General features: G+C 38.1%; 1 protein-coding gene across 1 annotated transcript in view; it reads left to right on the top strand.

Annotated features, from left to right (window-relative positions):
- The window catches only part of LOC105286206, a 167,997-nt gene that overhangs the window by 32,597 nt on the left and 108,755 nt on the right, over positions 1 to 26,645 (top strand). Inside the window, exon 2 of the mRNA XM_026974830.1 lies at positions 18,333 to 18,549. Coding sequence (XP_026830631.1) covers positions 18,417 to 18,549 — 133 coding nt within the window. The 5' untranslated portion in view covers positions 18,333 to 18,416. The remainder of the gene's footprint in view (positions 1 to 18,332; positions 18,550 to 26,645) is intronic.

A 26,645-nucleotide genomic window follows, 5' to 3' on the forward strand; every position in this document is an offset into this window, starting at 1 on the left:
TGAATTATCGGAAAGCGCCATTGCGAACCGGTTGAACATTTGCATTTCGTTGATCGCCAGGCAAAAAAAGAAGAGTCTTTTGTTTCGGATTGTTACTGGGGATGAAAAGTGGATCTATTTTGATAATTCGAAACGCAGAAAATCATGGGTGGATCCAGGCGAACCATCAACATCCACTCCGAGACGCAAATTCACGGTTCAAAAGTAATGCTCTGTATTTGGTGGGATAGTGTACTATGAGCTGTTAAATCCGCATGAGACTGTCACGGCTGATCGTTATCGACACCAATTGTACAAGTTGAAGCAAGCATTGGACCAAAACCGACCACCAATTGCGAGTAAACGACGGAAAGTGATTCTTCTTCGTGACAAGGCTCGACCTCACGTTGCGTTATCAGTGAAACAAACACCATTAGAGCTTGAATGGCAAGTCTTACCGCACCCCGCGTATTCTCCGGACATTGCTCCATGCGATTATTATTTGTTCCGGTGGATGCAACACGCTTTAGAGGATACACACTTTGATAATTTGGAAGAAGTGCGAAATATTCGTCGACGAATGGATCAACTGAAAAGAAGAGTCATTTTATCGTGGTGGAATCCATCTCTTGCCAGAAAGATGGGAAAAAGTTATGGAAAACGAAGGAAAATATTTGGATTAAGGTATTCATTCATTATCATATTTAAATACATGCGTTTTTAAGCAAAAAAACCCTCAAAACTAAATCACACCCCTAATATTTCACGACGCGCCCATGTGCACCTTACGTTCACCGCTCGTAATACCTTACGTGAACGAGGAACGTGGTTTTCGTTAGGCAACGCTTATTTGCGTATTGCACTCGCTGTCTTTCCGGAAGGGAGATATCTCTTTTCAATGAGGTCCTCCGGGACACGACGGGAGCGTCCGGTTGCGATAAAGCCGATAAATTTTCGCGGCGTGAGTCTTCTCCGATAGCAATTAGCATTCATAAAGCACTCGCCGACTCTCCCTGGGAAGAGCACGGGATCCGTTGGAGCCTTAATCCACCGTATTGCCGGACAAATGTCCACCGGTTAATCTAAGCGCCACTGCGCTGCTGATCTACCGTGCACATCCGTGCCGTGTCGTTACTTCCGGTGGCCGCTGCAACGATGGTCATATCCGTTTCCCGCTACCACATCCCCGCCGCTACCGTTCCGCCTCATTTTTTTGTCTTTTTATTGCTCGATCTTATACCAACTGCTTCAGTGACTCGTTAAAGTTTGCGCTGGTACCCGTCTTCCGGATGAGCTTAACGCTCACCGCGTAATAGAGATAGGGAGGAAGGTCCGCCCGCCTTTTTTCCCGCAGAGAAACCTTCCTAAAAGATACGCCGGTTAGGATCGCGACGTCTCAGGATGATTAACACGTATCGGGAGATCCTCCGGATAGTGCGCCCTCCGCTTTTCTCTCGCTTAAATCAGGAAGAAAGGGCTTCGACGACGAACGTATTGCGCTGCAAAGCGTGCTTCTCAAGTACAAAGCGTGTACGGGCGTTTCAGTTTCTCTCTGATTGATCCACGTACAGATCATTATCGATTTACCGTAACAGCGGTGCAATTTCGAAGAGAGAAGTTTTACGTTACATCCCATGATTGTCCGTAAGAAACTTTCTTTTATCTCGCACTATCGTTGCGTTAAAGTCTGCCTCAAAGTGCTTCAAAGTCGCAGTCGAATTTCGATTAATCGAAATGCTTCGCGTTTGAATGTGCTCTAATGAAGCGTTAACTTAATTAAGTTGTCTATAAGCATTTTGTATCATCACGTATGTAAATTAATTTGTGCTAGCAAGTTATCTTTATGAGTCGTCTCATCTTTTGTTATAATTCTTTTTAGATTTATTCTATATATAACATTTATTGCGTGTATTATATTTCTATGATCATTATAAAAATTGCCAAAAGGAGAAATAATATCCTAAGGAGTTTCTCCAATATTAAAATACTATCAGCGTATCGTTTCACATTGTTCTTCTATCCTTGTCTGACATCGTAAACTCGTTAAGAGAAAATGGCTATGAAAGCTTCCCTCCTCTTCCGCGTAGAGCTCCGAGATTTTTCGAGAGCTTATACGGACGCATTAATTAACTGGAAGCGCGTTATTCCTTTCCCCTCTACGGGAAGCTCCTTTTATAAAATAATGTGTAAGTAATGCCCGTCCGTTGGAGATATGATAAAATGAGATCATTATATCGTATAATAATAGAAGTACATTGACTTATGGCCTAGTTAATAACGCAGTTAAATTTTAAGAGATATTCTGACGATATAAAGACAGCAACGCTTGTTAGGAAAAAGTATAAAAAATAATTTTTCCAATCATTACACCATAATGCGGATCGAAGTTTTTCCTTTTCCTTGATGAATTTATTTTCAGAGACCATGTGAGCATTTCTGCACATGGCGCACCAAATCTTTTAATCGTATCGATCTCATGTACTTTATTCTTTTTATCTTTGGATTTCCGTTGTCATATATACATAAATCCTGCGTACGTTACATACGTATTGTTCGTTTAGAGTATCAAACTGTAAGCTTCTTATTCTCTATTTGAGAGATTACAATGCAACATGAGGGAATAGATGCAGAAGAATATATACCATGCGTACATTGTAAAATATTTATAATATTGCATTGTATTAATAACATTGTATCATTTTATGCCTCACAGTGATAAAATACGATAAATCCGGACAATAAATAAATCATCATACGATAACAGTATATTAGCGTAGATAATTACATTTTGAACCTGATTACAATGGAGGTATTACAATGGAGTGAAGAGATTAAGGGGGGAGCCTGCTTTAGAACGTTGAAAATAAGGTATAATTTTACGAATTTTTTTAGAGAAACTATACAGCGGATCATTATAAAACTTTGATGCATTTATTAGTACATGTTTAAAGATAAAAAAAATTATTTTTTTATTTGAATATGTCGCCTGTAGACGTCGTCCTGGAGGCATCTTAGTGCAGCCGGCATTGTAAATTCGTGAGCATTCTCCTGCCTCCAAATTTCATCCAAACTGAAAAATTGAAATATTTTCTCGTTATTTATGAATTCCCATCGTCGATGAACCTTTAATATTCATAAAAACATTAAGTTAAACAATTACTTTTGCATGAAAAAGTTCAACAACTTTGCCTAAAAATCGTACTTTTGTGTTCTAAGCTCCACCATTTTGGCACTTTTCAACTTTTTTCTTCTCTCTTTGGTTCATCGACGATGGGAATTCATAAATAACGAGAACATATTTCAATTTTTCAGTTTGGACGAAATTTGGAGGCAGGAGAATGCTCACCAATTTGCAGTGCCGGCGACGCGGCTGCACTAAGATTTCTCCAGGACGACCTCTACAAGCGATATATTCAAATCAAAAAATACTTTTTTTGATCTTCAAACATGTACTAATAAATGCATAAAACTTTGATGCATTTATTAGTACATGTTTAAAGATAACAAAAATTATTTTTTGATTTGAATATATCGCCTGTAGAGGTCGTCCTGAAGGCATCTTAGTGCAGCTGGCATTGTAAATTGGTGAGCATTCTCCTGCCTCCAAATTTCATCCAAACTGAAAAATTGAAATATTTTCTCGTTATTTATGAATTCCCATCGTCGATGAACCTTTAATATTCATAAAAACATTAAGTTAAACAATTATTTTTGCATGAAAAAGTTCAACAACTTTGCCTAAAAATCGTACTTTTGTGTTCTAAGCTCCACCATTTTGGCACTTTTCAACTTTTTTCTTCCCTCTTTGGTTCATCGACGATTGGAATTCATAAATAACGAGAACATATTTCAATTTCTCAGTTTAGACGAAATTTGGAGGCAGGAGAATGCTCACCAATTTGCAATGGCGGCGACGCGGCTGCACTAAGATTTCTCCAGGACGACCTCTACAAGTGATATATTCAAATCAAAAATAATTTTTTTTATCTTCAAACATGTACTAATAAATGCATAAAACTTTGATGCATTTATTAGTACATGTTTAAAGATAAAAAAAATTATTTTTTGATTTGAATATATCGCCTGCAGAGGTCGTCCTGGAGGCATCTTAGTGCAGCCGGCATTGTAAATTCGTGAGCATTCTCCTGCCTCCAAATTTCATCCAAACTGAAAAATTGAAATATTTTCTCGTTATTTATGAATTCCCATCGTCGATGAACCTTTAATATTCATAAAAACATTAAGTTAAACAATTACTTTTGCATGAAAAAGTTCAACAACTTTGCCTAAAAATCGTACTTTTGTGTTCTAAGCTCCACCATTTTGGCACTTTTCAACTTTTTTCTTCTCTCTTTGGTTCATCGACGATGGGAATTCACAAATAACGAGAACATATTTCAATTTTTCAGTTTGGACGAAATTTGGAGGCAGGAGAATGCTCACCAATTTGCAATGGCGGCGACGCGGCTGCACTAAGATTTCTCCAGGACGACCTCTACAAGCGATATATTCAAACAAAAAAATAATTTTTTTATCTTTAAACATGTACTAATAAATGCATAAAACTTTGATGCATTTATTAGTACATGTTTAAAGATAAAAAAAATTATTTTTTGATTTGAATATATCGCCTGCAGAGGTCGTCCTAGAGGCATTGTAAATTGGTGAGCATTCTCCTGCCTCCAAATTTCATCCAAACTGAAAAATTGAAATATCTTCTCGTTATTTATGAATTCCCATCGTCGATGAACCTTTAATATTCATAAAAACATTAAGTTAAACAATTATTTTTGTATGAAAAAGTTCAAAAACTTTGCCTAAAAATCGTACTTTTGTGTTCTAAGCTCCACCATTTTGGCACTTTTCAACTTTTTTCTTCTCTCTTTGGTTCATTGACGATGGGAATTCATAAATAACGAGAACATATTTCAATTTCTCAGTTTGGACGAAATTTGGAGGCAGGAGAATGCTCACCAATTTGCAATGCCGGCGACGCGGCTGCACTAAGATTTCTCCAGGACGACCTCTACAAGCGATATATTCAAACAAAAAAATAATTTTTTTATCTTTAAACATGTACTAATAAATGCATCAAAGTTTTATAATGATCCGCTGTATAGTTTCTCCAAAAACAATTCGTAAAATATACCTTATTTTCAGCGTTCTAAAGCAGGCCCCCTTAATAATTCATGAAGAATAGCGTAGATATGTATACCTATAAACTGCTCAAGATGTACCGTAAAACAGGGCTATTACTCTCACATTTGCTTGAGTTAATGTCGAATAAATGCTAACTCGTCAATTTGCAATCATCTCTTCGTGCGGGGACGCCCGCGGTTCGGTAAAAAGACGGTTACTTAATCTCACGTTTGTGTCCACGGTGATACACTGCAAAAATCCGCCTTGCCTGAAAGTCACAATTACGCGTGCACACGATAAATCGCGATGTACGCGCAATTATGTTTTTACGAGGAGTTCTTTAAAAAGTTAACGCCCATGTCTCCGGGAGCGCATCCCTTACATACCAAAGCCTCCCCGAGCTTTCAGCAAAAAGCAGCTTACCCTCAACATTTTACGACAGCACGAGCGTGTCCTGGCTACACAGCGCGCGCGGCCGAATTGCCCCGCGAACTATATCCACTTTGCTCGAATTTCAAGAGCGCCGGCGGATCCTTAAAGAGGTGACTCCCTCGTAATCCCCGAAGCCGCACTTTCGAGGGAGGCCTTAGACCAGAATATCCCTCACGAACGTCGGCTCTCGTGCTCCTCAAAGACGCGGGCTGACCGCGATTCGGACGCTCAATAAAGACACGTAATATCTCCTTAGCGGTGATGCGTTTTCTTGATAATTTATCGTCATCGCGTGTTTGCAAGTGCTAAGCATCCTTGTATTTTCGATGTTTCGGCTTTCATCGGTATTTCGATGAATTTTATGAATTTTACCTATCTCTGTCTCTCTCTCTATTCGCAGATATTTTTGATATTAAAAGGTTTCTGTTACTGATATAATAGAAAGCAACAAAGGAAAGATTTTTCCACCGGCAATTTTACTCACGTGCAAAAGTGGCGGCAAATGTCTTTCCACACGCTTACCTCTGAATTCTCCTCGATTTTTACGCCAGCAACCTTAGCCGCGCGAAAAAGTAAGAGTTGCCTCGGTTAAAAATAAATACGCAAAAGAATCGTTTTGCATCGTCCGCAAGATGGAAGGTCATGAATATAGGAATTAGCTTCCGTATCTTTACTCACAACTGGCGAGATTGTGATTCTAATAATGATTACAGATATCCGCGAAAAGATCCGTCCTTTGTTGTAAGATGATATATGCGGCCGTATTTTTGACTAAATCTCAAACAATTTTAGAAAAGAATGGAACTTCCACATTGAAACATGAAGGTATTATTCACTGTCACTGTCATGAAATGCGAGAATATTATTTCCCGTCAAAGTCGGAGGTCTGACAAATGGTGTTCCGAGAAAACCGAAGTTAAACTCTTACCATGCGTGATAAATACACTTTGATCGAAGATTAATCAAAATTTCGGCATTGAATGACAAGGATTGTGGAGATCGTGGAGGATTTATGTTTTCAAAATTTGCGTCTGCCCCCTTTTAATGCTCTCATGCAACTCGCGTATGGAGTGTCAATACTTGAGGTAAATTATAACGTCTATAAATATATTTACGATAGGAATTATAAAGTTAAACTGGCGAAGGTTCCATGTCCCTCTTCCCGAAGGGCAAAGCAGCGTTAACTGCGTGTTCTAGGAGGCTTCCGGTAGCGCGTAACTCGCGCCCACTCGCGTAATATCTCCAAAACTTGCACAATATCCGCGGGACCAAGAGGAGGTCCATGCGGATCTTCGAGTTTGCACCTTCCGTACTTCCAAGAACGGAAACTTTGACGCTACTCGGAGAAGAAGAAGAAGTTCCATGACCCAGAGCGCTTCGTACCTCTTGCGATATTCCGACAGACATCGCACGCTTCCGGGAGCACCTGCGATAGTGGTGTGCCGGGTAATGAGTGAGAATTAATATTAATTACGTGATTGTCAACGCAGTCGACTCTCGGTAACTCGCTCGAGCACTCGTCGGAATCGCGGGACTATTCAGAACCCCCGGCCTCGTCGAAAAGGGAAGTTTGACTTCAAGAGGCGTTGAATGACAAGAACTACCACGCGGATGTCCTATGCGGAGGTATACAAGTCTAAATTACAGGGGATGAACATACAGCGCTCTGCATTATTCATTCTAACATTATGCTCGATATCGTGAAAAGGATGCGAGTGGAAACTGAATTCTATGCTCTCCCGACTGTCTACTCGCCTACTTTAAGCGTCGCTGCACCTTCCCAGCGATATTTGCTCCCTTCTGCACTATGCATTATTATTGTACGCGTCTTCCCTCACAATTGCCGTCTGCTAACTTACAAGGGTAGGCCACAGAATGTACCTGGACTTTTTGGACGAAACTTGGTGAGTATTTAGAGAACAATATGTAGATAACGGTAAGAGGGGTCTCCACTTTCGGAACTTTTCGGAACCCAAATAAATAAGATTACAATAGTCATTTTTTATTACATTCAATTTTTCCTTTGCCGAACAAAATTGAGCAAAAATTACTTCTGCAATCTTCTTTTCTAATCAAAATGGAACAACCAAAATTATATGTATACATGTATATACAGGGTGTCCCGTAAAGACCGGATGAACTCTTAAGGGTAGATTAACTATGTAATTAGCAATAATATGTATTTAGTTTACAATTATTTAACAAACTAAGCAGCTATTATTGCTAATATCCAAATGAAACTCATTCAAGTAAAGTACTCTGTTAAGTATTCTGTTTGATAACTATCGTTTTGCCTGTAGAATATGAAATTGACAGCGGATTTCTGAAGGAAATGTCATCTGACAGCTTGCGCTTTATGTATCACATAAAAATACAAAAATATCCACTTCCAATATTTAAAAAAAACGGTAAAAGGTTACATTGCGCAATGCGCGTTTGCAGAAATATTAATAAAAGTAATCTTATCTTCGCATAAGTAATCTTTGTAAACAAGAAGGGCGACATTTACTTTTCGCCTTTAGCACTTTGCGTTGTGCCACGTCTGAGCGCGCCAACTTTAGGCGATCTGATTCGCTTACTATAAATGCTTATAATTCAAAAACTATCATAGCCTCGACATTTTAGTATTAAGATTTTCGCCTTAAAATCATCTCAGGAATCTACCCTCAAGAGTTCATCCGGTCTTTACGGGACACCCTGTATATACATATAATTTTGGTTGTTCCATTTTGATTAGAAAAGAAGATTGCAGAAGTAATTTTTGCTCAATTTTGTTCGGCAAAGGAAAAATTGAATGTAATAAAAAATGACTATTGTAATCTTATTTATTTGGGTTCCGAAAAGTTCCGAAAGTGGAGACCCCTCTTACCGTTATCTACATATTGTTCTCTAAATACTCACCAAGTTTCGTCCAAAAAGTCCAGGTACATCCTGTGGCCTCCCCTTGTTAGAGCAACACGATGCAGTTCGCGCTATTTTGCGCGAAGCGCAGGAAGAATTACACGTGCTATTTCTTGAAACATCTCTCGATATTCTTAAAATGTGTACTCTTTCCTTCCTTCTTTTTTTCTTTCTCTCTGTTTCTTTTCCTTCACTGCGATGACTTAACGTCACGGTTCAGTAGCAGAAAACGACTGCTATCGACCAGCTACGGCGAACCGGTAACTTGCCATGACAGAACCGCGTTGACAGTCGGATCACGTACTTAATATTATGCCCCGACAACCGGGCGCCCCAGGTGACAGGGCTAATGGCGTCTCGTAAGCGCTTTCTTGCCCGACGCCGTCTGTCTTTCCGATGTCGCGGGTGAATATCGGGACATTCCAAGGTGGCGTAACCTCGGCACGAATATTATGAGAAGCACGAGACGCCACGAGTTACGGAATGCGACCTTCCGTATATTGATAGTCATGCGATCCGTTGATACGTTGAGCTGTCGTCACGAATTTCTCCGATACGGAATGCCTTGCGGAGACACGGAGAAAATGAGAAAACGTCTTACGTCGGCATGCTTGACACGATTTTCCTGATTTTACGTATAAAACAATTATCTTATCTATGTAAGTGTTATTTACTATTCCTAAAAAACTCGACCGTATGATTAGGAGAGGAAAGGATGCTTTGCCTAAGGATAAACAAACGAATTAGTTTACAGGATAAATTGTTTACAATGTGACGTGAGCTATGTCGGACAAACCAAAAGACATGTTGAAACAAGATTAAAGGAACATAGGGCTGATGTTAGGAGGGTTGTCAGCGATCAGTCGGTGGTCAGCAAACATCGGTTGACTTTTAATCATGGGTTTGATTGGTCTGATCCTGACGTTTTGCATCGCGATGCATTCAACAGAAGAAGAGAGATAGCCGAGATGTACTTTATTAAAAGGCAGGATAGACCGGTTAATCTACAAAAGGACACTGACAGCCTTCCTGGTGTTTACGATTCGATCATTAGACGAGCTTGAAAATATGTTTTCCTCCACGCGACATCATTATTACGTGAGCCTTTGTCCCATGGGGTTTAGTTGCTGTGAACTCTACAAATCGACTTACAAGTAAACCTACGGAAGTGTCACTCTCCGATTTTTCTGAAATTTGGATATGTTATAATACATGAAAAACTAAGGGACACGTATTTTTTTTAGCGCCGGAAAAACATATTTAGGGGGTGAAACGACCCACGGATTTTTTTTAACGAATATCATGTATGCAAAACTTTCAAAAAATGATTTAATTGTTAAATCAGCCATTTATAAAATAAAAGTAATAATAAAAAAATTAATGAAATAAAAACAAAAAAAATTAAAACGACAAAAAAAATAATAAAATTGAAATAACAAAAAAATCTTTCGTTACCTGTACATAAGCGTTCTAACAATGAATCGTGTTCTGACACACTTACAGAAAATAGTGAGAGGCAAGGGGACTCACTCTAATCATTTTTCATTTCATTTTTTAGCTACATTGTTTAAACAATTTTGTTATAAACGATTAATATTTTTAACATGTTTAATTCACTTCACATAACTAACAATAAATGTCAAAAGTTGATTTTATTGTATTTTGAAAGTCGCATGTCGAGTTACTGTCTATTCAAGTAATTTTTCGAGTTTTCGTCCGCTATATTGGATCCGCCATATTGCATTTTGAAAATCTGATTTCAGATTCGGATTCAGCGACTTAAAAAACCAATATATTAAAAAGATCGAACAGTTAAAAAATATAGTTTCACAAGGTGTTTCATGCGCAATGCCAAACGAACGCGGCAATTTAGGGATTGTTTACCCCCCAAATATTTATATAAAACAAAACAAAAAAATACGTGTTCCTTAATTAGCTTTCCTCTTGAAGTTTTAATAGATTTTACTTCGATCAGATCAAAACTGATTTTTTGCAGCAAGAAATTGGTCACTTTAGGGGTAGTTCACCCCCTAATTTTCACTCCCCTTCCAACATACCTAGGCCGATTTTCGTCTTCTATCGAAAGATACTTTCATACCAAAAATCATTAAAATCGCTTCACTGGTCTCAAAGATATCGCAATTTTTCCATTTTACCCCCCATTTTGGGGGGTCGTTTCACCCCCTAAATATGTTTTTCCGCCGCTAAAAAAAAATACGTGTCCCTTAGTTTTTCATGTATTATAACATATCCAAATTTCAGAAAAATCGGAGAGTGACACTTCCGTAGGTTTACTTGTTAGTGTTTTAAAAATGAATTGATTTACTGTGTTTTTAATTAGTGACGTGCAATTGTAAGTACAGGATTTTAATGTTTATAGATATTATAATAGTTCATCGAATATGTGGTTTGGTTTTCAGTTTGAAATTAACGACTTTTGCGCCCACAATGCGTCCATATTTCAAATATTGTTGACGAAACTATTAATGTAATCTACACGTGGTTTGATAAGGACGAGAAACCTTGGTCGAAACGTCACGTTAATAAACAAAGTGAGCTTGCCAATCAATGGTCGAATAATCTTTCATTGTTCACATTAAACATTGGCGAAGAACATTTAATATTGTAATTATCTATATTTCTTACCAAATTGTTTTGTATGAAATATATCTTTACGCACAAATTTAAATTGAAGAGTACTTTGTGATCACGTCTATTATAGAATTTATTTATTATGAAATTGACTAATATTTGACTAAAATATTTAATAATTAAATAGATTAGATTTATAGATTTATAGATTGGATGTTTTTCATATTGCTCTACGCGTGTGCCTCGATATCCTTCTCTGGAGATATCGCGATATTCCATAACTTTGATTCGAATATTACAAATGGAACTTGTTCTACTCTCTCTTCTTCTTCTTCTTCTTTATTTCCCATATCGCGATCGCGTACGTCAGTATACCGTTCAAGTTTTTGGACGTCACGTGACGCAAATACGAAGAGTCGGCTTACGTGATACTGCATAAATAAAATACCTGTACAAAAAGCCTCGTGTGCATATAATATTATGCACAATCCTGTTGCAATGAATTATAAACTTTTCATGATAAACGATACAAATTATGAATTATGATATACTCTCGCGTTTGCACATGCAACGTCCATAATTTTCCTTCAGAGGCATCTCTCGCACAGTGACGTGACGTAAACCAACTATTATTCTCTTTAAACTGCCGCGAGAGACAGGAAATATGAACGCTCTTCGAGGAGCCCCGAAAATCCTCTTTCCGCTCGTCGCTTCGCTCCGGTATTACTTCTTCATTCGAACTCTCTTAGAGCATTCTTTCTTACGAAAGTCTCACGGTATTGCGGCGCACCGTGGCGCAGCATATCCTCAACCCGCTCTCGCTCGGTAACGATGCTGCTTCTCGAAGCGAGACATCAAAGTTCCTGCCTTTCAGGACGCCGCAAGACGCAGGGCAACTGTGCGAGCTGCCAAATGGAAGATCCGCACGCACGGCATTCGCGCCGCAGCACCGCCGTCACGATGGCGCGGGGAGCGAACGTCGGTGAACGCTTCGGCGCTCGTCGGAAAGCTTCTGGGTCGCGGGCGAACGTCGGCTTGGATGCGCCCCGACCGAGACGTCTGCAACCGTTATTTCCTACAGCACGCCCAGAGACGCACGCGGCGTGCACCGGCGGAGCGGAACGCCAAAGTTTCTTTCCCGTGGCGTGGAGGCGTCTGCGCGCGAGGGGGTTGCTGCTCGTCACAACCCCTATACTGGCAAACGTAAGCGCGTGGAAGTTATCGAAGCACCGCCAGTCGGCGGAACGAGAGGGATCATTTCATGCGCTGCGTGCTCTTCCCTGAACGAGCCGAGAGCGCGGTCGCGCTGGTTGCACCCACCAGAAGTCTTACGATTATAGCCACCGCGCCAGTTTGGACGTCGTATCGCTGTTCTGCGAACGACATGGTGAGACCCAGAGGCCCGTTAGAACTGTTAGCGCTGCGCTCTGGACGATGAAGTTGTCATCACGATGAGAAGGTGACGAAGTTAATATCGCGTCTCGGGTGAGATGCCATGATCGCGGCAGTGGCAACACGGTCTCCAACCCAAAGTGTGGGGATGTTGTCAAGAGCACCCCTGAGCCTGGAAAATGGGAACGTCTGCCTTTCCCGTGTCGACTCCCCAAGTTTCGGGGAGGAACGAGAATCTGTATGTCGAAGAACTTGTTGAACTTGAAGATATCAAGGAAGTTCAGCGTAGAAGTTACATAGTGTTCAAAGTACATAGCCCAGCTCAATCTTATGTAGCTAACGTTACATCAACGAGGCAGAATCTCGCGCGAAGCTCCAACTGACGGAGTTGACAGTGTCTTTTCGACTGAAGCTCCTTTCGGATGGTGTTTTGCATGAAGTCGAATTTGCACGCGCGATACGAATTAACTCGAGCGATTATTTATTCAATCGATAAATAAACGTACATCAAGATTTGCTGAACAATTACTTTGATTCTGACTGAGCTTGCTCCAAGTCTCTGCAATTTCTCTACCTAGCATTTCATTCCAATGCTATTGCGTTTGTAAAAGCTGTCTCCTTGATAGAAAATTGAAAACTCAATTTGCAAAGAACGCAAAATAATGCAAAATTAAGAGAAAAACAATAGAAGTACTAATGCAAGAACATAGAAGATATCCACACAAAGGAGATGTCCCGTGAAAAGCACATTGATGGGTTTGACCTCGATAGAAACCGGCCAAAGGACCGCTCACGAGGCAACGTGATACGACAGCGAAGTTCGTAAGATGTAACGTTAGCTCGCGCGAGATTTGCCCCGACATCAGAATAGCATAGACTCCGTAAAATGTTCCGACACTACCCTTTCATCCAACGTTTCACGTTCGCAATTAGCAGGCAGAAGGGAAAACATTGATGTTCGAATTGCTGGTGCATCGTCAAAGTACCATCAGTGCTGCAGGAAATCGAAGGTCTTCGAGTAGGTAATTGCGTCGGTGGAGTAGATCGTTTCATGTGATGTCGGTAGACAGGAAAAAAAACTGTGGAACTCGCAGGGAGAACGTTTCCCGGATCTGATATTAATCGCGCTTTTTCCTTAAGGGGGGAGCCTGCTTTAGAACGCTGAAAATAAGGTATAATTTTACGAATGTTTTTGGAGAAACTATACAGCGGATCATTATAAAACTTTGATGCACTTATTAGTACATGTTTAAAGATAAAAAAAATTATTTTTTTATTTGAATATGTCGCCTGCAGAGGTCGTCCTGGAGGCATCTTAGTGCAGCCGGCATTGTAAATTGGCGAGCATTCTCCTGCCTCCAAATTTCATCCAAACTGAAAAATTGAAATATTTTCTCGTTATTTATGAATTCCCATCGTCGATGAACCTTTAATATTCATAAAAACATTAAGTTAAACAATTACTTTTGCATGAAAAAGTTCAAAAACTTTGCCTAAAAATCGTACTTTTGTGTTCTAAGCTCCACCATTTTGGCACTTTTCAACTTTTTTCTTCTCTCTTTGGTTCATCGACGATGGGAATTCACAAATAACGAGAAGATATTTCAATTTTTCAGTTTGGACGAAATTTGGAGGCAGGAGAATGCTCACCAATTTGCAATGGCGGCGACGCGGCTGCACTAAGATTTCTCCAGGACGACCTCTACAAGCGATATATTCAAATCAAAAATAATTTTTTTATCTTTAAACATGTACTAATAAATGCATAAAACTTTGATGCATTTATTAGTACATGTTTAAAGATAAAAAAATTATTTTTTGATTTGAATATGTCGCCTGCAGAGGTCGTCCTGGAGGCATTGTAAATTGGTGAGCATTCTCCTGCCTCCAAATTTCATCCAAACTGAAAAATTGAAATATTTTCTCGTTATTTATGAATTCCCATCGTCGATGAACCTTTAATATTCATAAAAACATTAAGTTAAACAATTACTTTTGCATGAAAAAGTTCAAAAACTTTGCCTAAAAATCGTACTTTTGTGTTCTAAGCTCCACCATTTTGGCACTTTTCAACTTTTTTCTTCCCTCTTTGGTTCATCGACGATGGGAATTCATAAATAACGAGAACATATTTCAATTTCTCAGTTTAGACGAAATTTGGAGGCAGGAGAATGCTCACCAATTTGCAATGGCGGCGACGCGGCTGCACTAAGATTTCTCCAGGACGACCTCTACAAGCGATATATTCAAATCAAAAAATAATTTTTTTATCTTTAAACATGTACTAATAAATGCATAAAACTTTGATGCATTTATTAGTACATGTTTAAAGATAAAAAAATTATTTTTTGATTTGAATATGTCGCCTGCAGAGGTCGTCTTGGAGGCATTGTAAATTGGTGAGCATTCTCCTGCCTCCAAATTTCATCTAAACTGAAAAATTGAAATATTTTCTCGTTATTTATGAATTCCCATCGTCGATGAACCTTTAATATTCATAAAAACATTAAGTTAAACAATTACTTTTGCATGAAAAAGTTCAACAACTTTGCCTAAAAATAGTACTTTTGTGTTCTAAGCTCCACCATTTTGGCACTTTTCAACTTTTTTCTTCTCTCTTTGGTTCATCGACGATGGGAATTCATAAATAACGAGAACATATTTCAATTTCTCAGTTTAGACGAAATTTGGAGGCAGGAGAATGCTCACCAATTTGCAATGGCGGCGACGCGGCTGCACTAAGATTTCTCCAGGACGACCTCTACGAGCGATATATTTAAATCAAAAAATAATTTTTTTATCTTCAAACATGTACTAATAAATGCATCAAAGTTTTATAATGATCCGCTGTATAGTTTCTCCAAAAACAATTCGTAAAATATACCTTATTTTCAGCGTTCTAAAGCAGGCTCCCCCCTTAAATCACTAGACTACGACGATCTGGGCGAAAGAATTCGATTTATTTTCGGAAGTAGTAGTTAATTCACTGTATGAACTATTTGTGTCACCGTAGAAATGCAAGCAAGTGTTCATTCCTGTACATTTCCGGCCGAAGAGACATCACGGAAAAGAATGCGCCGAAAGTCGCTCCGCGATAAGAAACGACGAAACTTTGCAAGTTTATCTAAAAATCATGTTGCGTCTGATAAATAAAATCCTTAAACGCGGAGATCGTGTACAAAAGGAGATGAAAGTATCGGGGAAAAATTGCAGAACAGGTTTTCAGATTGTTACACGTGTGAAAAAGACATTAAATATGAAATTGGTTTATGTCCGAATTTATTTTATATAATTATTATGTTATACAAAATACACATGTATGTAGAACTGAGGATTTAACTTCATGTTTAATGAAAGAAAATCTTGAAATGGGATATTTTTTAAATAATCTATAACAACTGAGTTCTATCAGAGTTTACTGTTCAATAAAGCATCGTTCCAATAAAATATGAATGATATTTTCGCAAGATTTCTTTCGCTCGCAGTCTAGACGGTCTTCTAGTCGGTTTTCGTAACCCGCATTTCGTGAAATGTATTATTATACGTTGCTTAGAGCGGCAGTTGAATGAAGAAGGACAGGATATAGGAAGCGAAGGAAGCAAAGTGCTCTACTCGTCGAGATGACGCGATCTAGACACGTTCCGCGCAAACGAGCTCTGATACCTCTTGATACTCTTCCAGCAGGAAGACCCTTTCGTGTTTGTGACAATGTCGGGGAACTCGCTTTACGTTGTGCATTTTCTTAATACGTAAAAAATACGGAATGCCTTGGAATGACGTTACGAGTACACCTACGTGCTGAGAAATAAAGTTCATGACTCGAGCATTCTGACTGGAAAGGATATTATTAGTATTATTTATTATTAGTATTATTTATTATTAGTAGAAATTATTCGACAAATTTGGCTAACATCTCCCGGTGCAACGGAGACATTTCGAGATCAACGAACGTGTTTACCCGCATTAATAGGTGCCTTCAGCTACCTTCGTGCGATGGTAGGATGATCACCGAACTATGTATACCGCATCTCAAATAGCTTGATACATTCCGATCGATTCTCATCTGCTGTAAGTAGGACTGCCCGATCAATATCATTCCTGCAAAAATCTCTGGTAGTAAGCTGAATAAACTCATGTTTGTAACATACGGAATATTGGATATGATTATAAAATAGTTATTCCACCATAAATTTCTTGCATTCGTAACGTAATGTTATACTCTTCTTCTAAGCAAATTTATAATAAATCTATGACTTTTTAAAGTTAACTCGTTTATTAGAATCTATAAAATTAAGATGTTTTATAATTCTAATAAACTTATAAACAACAAACGCTATTTGAACAGGTAAAATTAGCGTACAGAATTGTATTTGTTCCCGTTTGCACAAATATCGAATAATAAGCGAATTACATAATTAAGGAAATCGATACTTATTTCTTATTGGAATAATAATAAATTAACATTCTTCTTTACTATATAATTTTCCTATCGAATATATTAGTATAAAACTATTATTCTTAATTAGTAACTGATATTATAACAAAAGCTGACGTATTATTTAAATTTATTGAAATTAGATTTTAGAAATTAGATAGGGTAAATATTCACTTATGGTCAGCACCCGCAAATGTCAATGACCTTGACATATGTTATAGAGGTAACCTTTCTGAGTAACAGGCAACAAGTTTTAGCCGTCGCTCACTGTTCATTAAAAAGTTATTAACAAAATAAATCTTACAAATTATACGTAATTATTGGACACCATGTACATGGTAAGGATTTTCCTTACATTTATATTGTCAAGGACATACCCTTTGACTACAATTATTGGCAGAACACACGGTATCGGGCATAAACTACTAATGTGTATGTAAAATAGTACATGTATGAACAAAGGAAAATCATTTAAAGCAGTGAATCATTAATATATTTTTTTATTAAAGCAGAGAATAGTTGGTATAGGAGAGTTGTAAATGAGGAACAGTCGTGTTTATCTATGACGTAGTAATCTTTTCGACATTCCAAGTTTTTATTTATCGTAGTTCAAAGACTTTCTCTAAAGGACCTTACTTAAAAACTTAGGTTAGGTTAGGTTAGGTTAAAGCAGAGAATACTTTGTACTTATATTAAAACAAACTATTCTAAATATTAACGATTCACTGCTTTAAATGACTTTCCTTCCTTCGTTCATGTACATATTCGTCGTTTATGTCTTTGAATATTCAAAATAACTACTACATTTTCGAAACTTCTTTTGTTAATAACTTTTTAATAAACAACGATCGACGACTAAAACCTAGTGCGGGTTATTCGGGAAAGTGACCTTTGTAATATATGTCAACATCATGTTCTTGCTTCGCGTGGACAGCTGAAAAGTCGTGCGAAATCATTAAACTTTTTTTGTTAATAACTTTCTAATAAACAACGAGCGACGGCTAAAACTTGCAGAAGGTTACTTAGAATGATGACCTCTATAACATATGCCAAGGTCATTGACATTTGCGGGTGCGGACCGTAAGTGAATATTTACCTCAGATAGTTCCAGTATGCAGACTTAAATTAATTTTCGTGAATATGAATTTATTTTCAACCTGCCCCGTCATCCATGTCGGATAAAATGTTACTTGAGATCAGCGAAGCCCATGAAAACGTATCGCGTTTGCGCACAAGAGTCTGCAGCCTAGATCCATGCAATAACTGTTACACGGAGGTCAACGGTAAAAGTCGCGTCGGAAATCTCGGTGGTTCCTAACGGCGCGGCTAACGTTCCACCGTTTCCCTCGCGAAACGACCCCCCCGACGTAACTCTCGGTACACGTCCGGCACGGAGAATCGACCTTACGTGAACCGCACGTGAACCTTATCATCGATAATTCTCGTCCTGGTTACATCGCAGAGTGCCGGTGAATGAAGGCGCGGACGAGGACGAGAGGACGACAGCCTTGAGCGAGGCAGGGTTGAAAGGGCGAGCCGGAAAAATATGGTGCACGAGGGCACGGGTCTATGGCACGCGGCGGGATTCAACGCGTCGAGGTGGCTGATGATCATAATACACGGATACCGAGCCACCACCCTCGTCCTGTACATCCTCCTCAACGTGCTGGTGCGCACCGGTGAGTATAACCGCTTTCCGGATACCCCCTTTGGCGGCGGCGTTTGTTTTTCCGCGAGTGTGTTTGCGCGCGCGCGAAATCCCCTATCCGGCCCCGAAGCCGGAGCGGATTCCGGCGTGCGGAGACAGCTTCGAGCGTTGCCGCGTATTGACTGCTTCGTTCTGTTTTACCCACTCGATATTCGCGTATTCTCGCGAAAATTTATTCCGCAAATATTGCTTCGATTTTCAGTATTGTATTAAAACTTCTTACAAATCGGTGACTGCGCGTGGCGCCGCGATATTTCAGTGGTAACGGCGGAAGCGAAGAATTATATGAAATAAGTCAGAATCGGACGTTGTTAAAATCTGATTTATCCTTCATTATTTCGCTGACGGTGAACAATAAAACAGATTTGCTCTCGCAGATTGCACATATGTATCTGTACTTCATAAAGTCTGGACATATCTTATGAATCCTGCTTGTCATGCACAGCTTTAGGGTTACTTGATATTTCTAGAGGATGGCCTGAACAAAGCTTCCTCTTTCCTCAAAAGGATTTCACGAAGTTGTTTTTTTGCATGACGCATGAGTTTGAATGAAACGAGTTGTTGATTTTTCTTCCTCAATTCTGAAAATAGATATTTCTATCACTGCAATTACAGTATATGCAAGCGTTTTAAAATGTTTCTTATTATGTTAGGTATAATAAATATCGTTGACTTCGCCTTATAGAAAAATCAACTTTAAGCTACCAATAATACTCAATAATTTATTCCTATCACCGATCAAGATCATTGATTATTCATATAATGTGAGTTTAATAAAATCCCATGCAAAATTCAAGCATACCTGTCTTGTTTATCTGTCGAATGTTGCAGCAACGACGATAAATCGACATTGGTACTCCGGGCACATGCATGATATGACGATACATCATAGTTCGCCACTCAAAGGATTAATGCATTTAAATTACGCCCCTATATGCGCAGATATACTGCTGCATATCGATACAGGCATTAAAAGTGGAAACTGGCTACATGCGTATTTGTCACATATTATGTTTCATGAATTTAATATAATGTCACGTGATAAACAAAACGATGATATACTTGCCACTTAACTTGCACATATCATTCAATTTATAAGACTGTCTATATTTCAATATCGATATCAATCAGCTTATTAACAAAATCTTCAATTTTTTGTAACATTTTGATGCCATGAATATTTGCAGCATCAATTTTTTGGAAGATCGTATTAATCAACGATAAAAAGAATTCTCATTTAGAAGTCACAACTTGCTGTTTATTTTTATGTGTAATAAATTAGTATCTGTGATGAAGAAAACTATGTTGCGCACTAAAAAAAATCTAGTATTTATTTGCTTAAAATATTTACGATATTTAATAATAAAAAAGATCGCGAGAATTGTCACTCAGATCGTGCGAAATAAATCTCATTTCGAACATTTCATACCACTCATGAAAAATACAGTTACAGCAAAAGAATGTTGTAACATTTTCCATGAAAAATGCACAAGTATAAACAAAAATACGAGGAACTATTCTGAACATCTGCATCGCGTCAAACATGCATTCAAAAATGCGAAATACTGCACGCGCTGTATTGCCAAAACACAAAATGCAACCGTTGACGTTTTAGGCTATGCTCTTTAAGGTGGAAAAATGTACCTCTGCGCATGCGAAGGGAAAAATATACAAATTGTTGTAGAAACATGTATGTTGAAAACTGTTGGGGAAACCTGCATATATTATATTATATCTAAATATCGTGAATTTAGTCGAGCAAAGAATTTGTTATAAATATCACAAATTTTAATCTATTCTTCTCGGCATGTTCCATGAAATTTTAAAAATTCGAAGAGCTTCAAAAGTAGAAAGGATAACAGTCAAAATTCCATCAAAAATTCAGTTTTTATATTTGCAAGGCGATTGAAACGAATGTTTAAATTCTTGATACATTAAACGACGTAACCGTTTGATTAGATTGAATGAAACGTGCAATTTTGTATACACGAGTTTCATACGTAACACAATGAAATACGGAATTGATACCAGTAGTCTCGGGTAGCTATTTGCCCGCTACAATTTTCGCGATGACGAATGGACAAGTCACCCCCTCGCGCGCGTCTAAAAATATCGTGCAGCTCGCAATAAGGTGTACCTTCCTAAAAAATAGACTCTATAAATCCATAGGAGGGGCCGGCCGTGCGACGCACGATAGCATCAGGAGTAAAAACTAAAAAAGGATAAAACGCAGCTGTTGGTTTCCGGAGAACGCGGACAGAATGCGCTCATACGGTGCACCATGCGCGACGCGCTGCCATAGTAAAGTCTTTATAGCTGATTGAAGTCGAGCTTTCGAGGTCATTACTTTCCGGCAAGTGAGTCTGCAGCGTTGCTATACAGGGTGTCCCGGGTTTTAACCGACAAACTGCGGGAGCATATTCTACTAGTGGAAATAAGAAAAAATTCTTATATCGAGTTTGCTTAGAAATGCTTTGTTACAAAGTTATAAACCAATATTGAAAAGAAATATGAGATAAGTAACAACGGAACATAGTGTAGAATTTGCAAGGTCGAAGATGTTTGTGTTACGTGTATTCACATGTATTCATGTTCACTATGTTGAAACGATTCAGTATGATTGTTACTTTCACAACAGTAGCTGTTAGATTTCAATCGTCGTGCGAACTAGCAATTACTATCAGAATGCCAAAAGTGTTTTCAAATGAGGAATACACCGATATTCATTTCGTGTACGGATTCTGTGACGGAAATGCACGAGCTGCCGTACGAGAGTATCGACGTAGATTTCCTAACAGGAGAGTACCAGATAGATTTAAAGCAACGAATTACTAATTCAGTCACTGAGATGCAACAAAATTTTCAGGAATGTCGTACTGTAACAAATTCTGTACTACGTCGGTGTCTAGCTTGTATCGATGTGCAAGGACATTTTGAAATGCGTCACTAAATCATTGCGTAGATAATTTTTATTTTTGTGAAAAAATCCGTTGTTACTTATCACATATTTCTTTTCAATATTGGTTTATAACTTTGTACTAAAGCATTTCTAAGCAAACTCGATATAAGAATTTTTTCTTATTTCCACTAGTAGAATATGCTCCCGCAGTTTGTCGGTTAAAACCCGGGACACCCTGTATATATACACATAATGATTAATTAATATGAATATTATAAACCAATATTGAAAAGAAATATGAAATAAGTAACAACGGAACATAGTGTAGAATTTGCAAGGTCGAAGATGTTTGTGTTACGTGTATTCACATGTATTCATGTTCACTATGTTGAAACGATTCAGTATGATTGTTACTTTCACAACAGTAGCTGTTAGATTTCAATCGTCGTGCGAACTAGCAATTACTATCAGAATGCTAAAAGTGTTTTCAAATGAGGAATACACCGATATTAATTTCGTGTACGGATTCTGTGACGGAAATGCACGAGCTGCCGTACGAGAGTATCGACGTAGATTTCCTAACAGGAGAGTACCAGATAGATTTAAAGCAACGAATTACTAATTCAGTCACTGAGATGCAACAAAATTTTCAGGAATGTCGTACTGTAACAAATTCTGTACTACGTCGGTGTCTAGCTTGTATCGATGTGCAAGGACAACATTTTGAAATGCGTCACTAAATCATTGCGTAGATAATTTTTATTTTTGTGAAAAAATCCGTTGTTACTTATCTGATATTTCTTTTCAATATTGGTTTATAACTTTGTAATAAAGCATTTCTAAGCAAACTCGATATAAGAATTTTTTCTTATTTCCACTAGTAGAATATGCTCCCGCAGTTTGTCGGTTAAAACCCGGGACACCCTGTATATATACACATAATGATTAATTAATATGAATATTATAAACCAATATTGAAAAGAAATATGAAATAAGTAACAACGGAACATAGTGTAGAATTTGCAAGGTCGAAGATGTTTGTGTTACGTGTATTCACCTTTATTCATGTTCACTATGTTGAAACGATTCAGTATGATTGTTACTTTCACAACAGTAGCTATTAGATTTCAATCGTCGTGTCAACTAGCAATTACTATCAGAATGCCAAAAGTGTTTTCAAATGAGGAATACACCGATATTCATTTCGTGTACGGATTCTGTGAGGGAAATGCACGAGCTGACGTACGAGAGTATCGACGTAGATTTCCTAACAGGAGAGTACCAGATAGATTTAAAGCAACGAATTACTAATTCAGTCACTGAGATGCAACAAAATTTTCAGGAATGTCGTACTGTAACAAATTCTGTACTACGTCGGTGTCTAGCTTGTATCGATGTGCAAGGACATTTTGAAATGCGTCACTAAATCATTGCGTAGATAATTTTTATTTTTGTGAAAAAATCCGTTGTTACTTATCTCATATTTCTTTTCAATATTAGTTTATAACTTTGTAATAAAGCATTTCTAAGCAAACTCGATATAAGAATTTTTTCTTATTTCCACTAGTAGAATATGCTCCCGCAGTTTGTCGGTTAAAACCCGGGACACCCTGTATATATACACATAATGATTAATTAATATGAATATTATAAACCAATATTGAAAAGAAATATGAGATAAGTAACAACGGAACATAGTGTAGAATTTGCAAGGTCGAAGATGTTTGTGTTACGTGTATTCACATGTATTCATGTTCACTATGTTGAAACGATTCAGTATGATTGTTACTTTCACAACAGTAGCTGTTAGATTTCAATCGTCGTGTCAACTAGCAATTACTATCAGAATGCCAAAAGTGTTTTCAAATGAGGAATACACCGATATTCATTTCGTGTACGGATTCTGTGACGGAAATGCACGAGCTGCCGTACGAGAGTATCAACGTAGATTTCCTAACAGGAGAGTACCAGATAGATTTAAAGCAACGAATTACTAATTCAGTCACTGAGATGCAACAAAATTTTCAGGAATGTCGTACTGTAACAAATTCTGTACTACGTCGGTGTCTAGCTTGTATCGATGTGCAAGGACATTTTGAAATGCGTCACTAAATCATTGCGTAGATAATTTTTATTTTTGTGAAAAAATCCGTTGTTACTTATCTCATATTTCTTTTCAATATTAGTTTATAACTTTGTAATAAAGCATTTCTAAGCAAACTCGATATAAGAATTTTTTCTTATTTCCACTAGTAGAATATGCTCCCGCAGTTTGTCGGTTAAAACCCGGGACACCCTGTATATATACACATAATGATTAATTAATATGAATATTATAAACCAATATTGAAAAGAAATATGAGATAAGTAACAACGGAACATAGTGTAGAATTTGCAAGGTCGAAGATGTTTGTGTTACGTGTATTCACATGTATTCATGTTCACTATGTTGAAACGATTCAGTATGATTGTTACTTTCACAACAGTAGCTGTTAGATTTCAATCGTCGTGTCAACTAGCAATTACTATCAGAATGCCAAAAGTGTTTTCAAATGAGGAATACACCGATATTCATTTCGTGTACGGATTCTGTGAGGGAAATGCACGAGCTGCCGTACGAGAGTATCGACGTAGATTTCCTAACAGGAGAGTACCAGATAGTTCTGTGTTTAGTAATACCCATTTGCAATTACGTAATTTGGGTTCATTTCGACCTATGAATGAATATGATGATGTTCGTTCAGCTCTAGACACCGACGACGCTCGGAAAGAATCTTAAATCTTTTTGATAATACTCCTACACAAAGTGTTCGACGTGCTTCAGCTCAACTGCAGATATCACGAAACACTATTTGGAGAACATTGCGTGCTGATGACAGATTCGCATATCATTACACACCTGTACAAGAATGACTTCCAATCGATTATCAGAAACGAGTCGAATTTTCTAACTGGTATGTGAATGCAGTAGAAAGGGACAATCTTTTCTCATCAATGATATTATGGACAGATGAAGCGACCTTTACAAGACGAGGCATATTCAATTCTCATAATAGCCATGTATGGGCTCATAATAATCCACATACTACCAGACAAAGAAACTGTCAACACGAATTTCGATGTAATGTTTGGATGGGTATGCTTCATGACCGGCTTATTGGTCCGTTCTTTTTACATGACCGATTGAACGGAGAATCTTTTCGAAGATTCCTATCAAACGATTTACCAATTTTGATGGAAAATGTGCCACTGCAGTTTCGCCAAAACAGCTGGATACAGTTAGACGGTTGTCCAGCGCACTATGCTAGACAAGTTAGAAACTGGTTAGATGAACATTACGCTCATAGGTGGATTGGTCGAGGAGGACCGGTTTTCTGGCCTCCAAGATCGCCCGATTTAACGCCTCTTGATTTTTATTTATGGGGAACTTTAAAAAATAAAGTTTACAGTACAGAAGTGATCTCGCTTGAAGATTTAAAGCAACGAATTACTAATTCAGTTACTGAGATGCAACAAAATTTTCAGGAATGTCGTACTGTAACAAATTCTGTACTACGTCGATGTCTAGCTTGTATCGATGTGCAAGGACAACATTTTGAAATGCGTCACTAAATCATTGCGTAGATAATTTTTATTTTTGTGAAAAAATCCGTTGTTACTTATCTGATATTTCTTTTCAATATTGGTTTATAACTTTGTAATAAAGCATTTCTAAGCAAACTCGATATAAGAATTTTTTCTTATTTCCACTAGTAGAATATGCTCCCGCAGTTTGTCGGTTAAAACCCGGGACACCCTGTGTATCGCGCAGCGATATCTACTTCCAAGCCTCTATTAGAAACGATCTTATATTTGGGTCTCCTTTATAAGGAGACCCAAAGCTAGGCGCCGTGAGCAATCCTTAGCGAGGTCGCTGTACAACCCCGATCTGACAAAGCAACGATTGCGTCCGTTCGCCTACGCGCCTCGATAGCGATGGTCTCGATCCAATTATCGGCCTGTAAGTTCAATCAGTTCGAGCAGAAAGTATTCGCGCCCGACAGTCCCGATCAGCATCTCGCGAAGAAAACTTTCAAGCGAGAAATTTCCGAGATTCGATCGGTGCCTCGAACATTCGAAAGAGCTTTTATTCGTGGAAAATTTAACGCGCTCAGATAAATGCGTAATTTTACTTGAAAGAAATAGGAAAAATTTCTGAAAATGCTCGTTGTGGAAAGCTCATGTCCTACGCGTGTTTTACCGGCAAATATATTATTATGTAATAATGATAATATGATATAATATACGGTTACAGTAATATTTAGTTCCGTGTTTCGATAGATAGTTTTAAAAAGGAGCTAACGAGGTCACGTTCCTTCGTCGTATAGAATAAATGACCCGCGTCGCGTTTACGTGGCACCATTATACCATTTCCTGGGTATTGCGCGTTGATAGTGCCAGTGAGAAAACGTATTTTCTGCGAGAAACGTAATGGTGGAAACTACAAATCGTTGCGATATATGGTTCTCGAGATGTTTGAAATGTCGTATGTGTGAGCGGATAAACTTCTACAAAGCCAGCATCTCCGTTTAACGGAAATGGCGTCCAAACCTCCATTTCCCGAAACAATGCACGTAAAAGAATTTTTGGTGACTGGGAATTATGTTTTCGCGATACGTTCGATATGCGTTCGAATTCGTATCGGTGTGATTGTCCATCAATATCATCATGATACAATTATTATTGCATACACGCAATGTGCGTGCATCCATCGTTTTATAAAAAATTTTATAGTTATCTCTTCTTACATTATCAGGGACATTGGCATGCTAAATTAATCAGAAAGCGCTTTCAACATGGACTATTTAAAGAGTCTCTTGTTATACATACTGTTTGTAATAAAAAATTAAAGTTCAATTTTTCGCGGCGATTATATCAGTTCGTTATCATGAAACACTTCCTAACTCGTAAGAGGTGCAAAAGCCGCTAAAAGAATAAAACGGTGTCGAGCTGAGCTATATCGTAAAAATCATAATGTAAGTACCGTAAGTAGTTCAAGTAAAAACTTTGTCCAATAACCAACTTCGAAGTAAATGGCAACTGTATTAATCATCAAAGGCTCCATTCAAGCGCTCTTTATTGATTACAAAAGACAAAACTATTTTTGTGAAATTAAATATTCGTGGTAA

The sequence above is a fragment of the Ooceraea biroi genome, chromosome 14, assembly GCF_003672135.1.
Source record: "Ooceraea biroi isolate clonal line C1 chromosome 14, Obir_v5.4, whole genome shotgun sequence".
Lineage (NCBI taxonomy): Eukaryota > Metazoa > Arthropoda > Insecta > Hymenoptera > Formicidae > Ooceraea > Ooceraea biroi.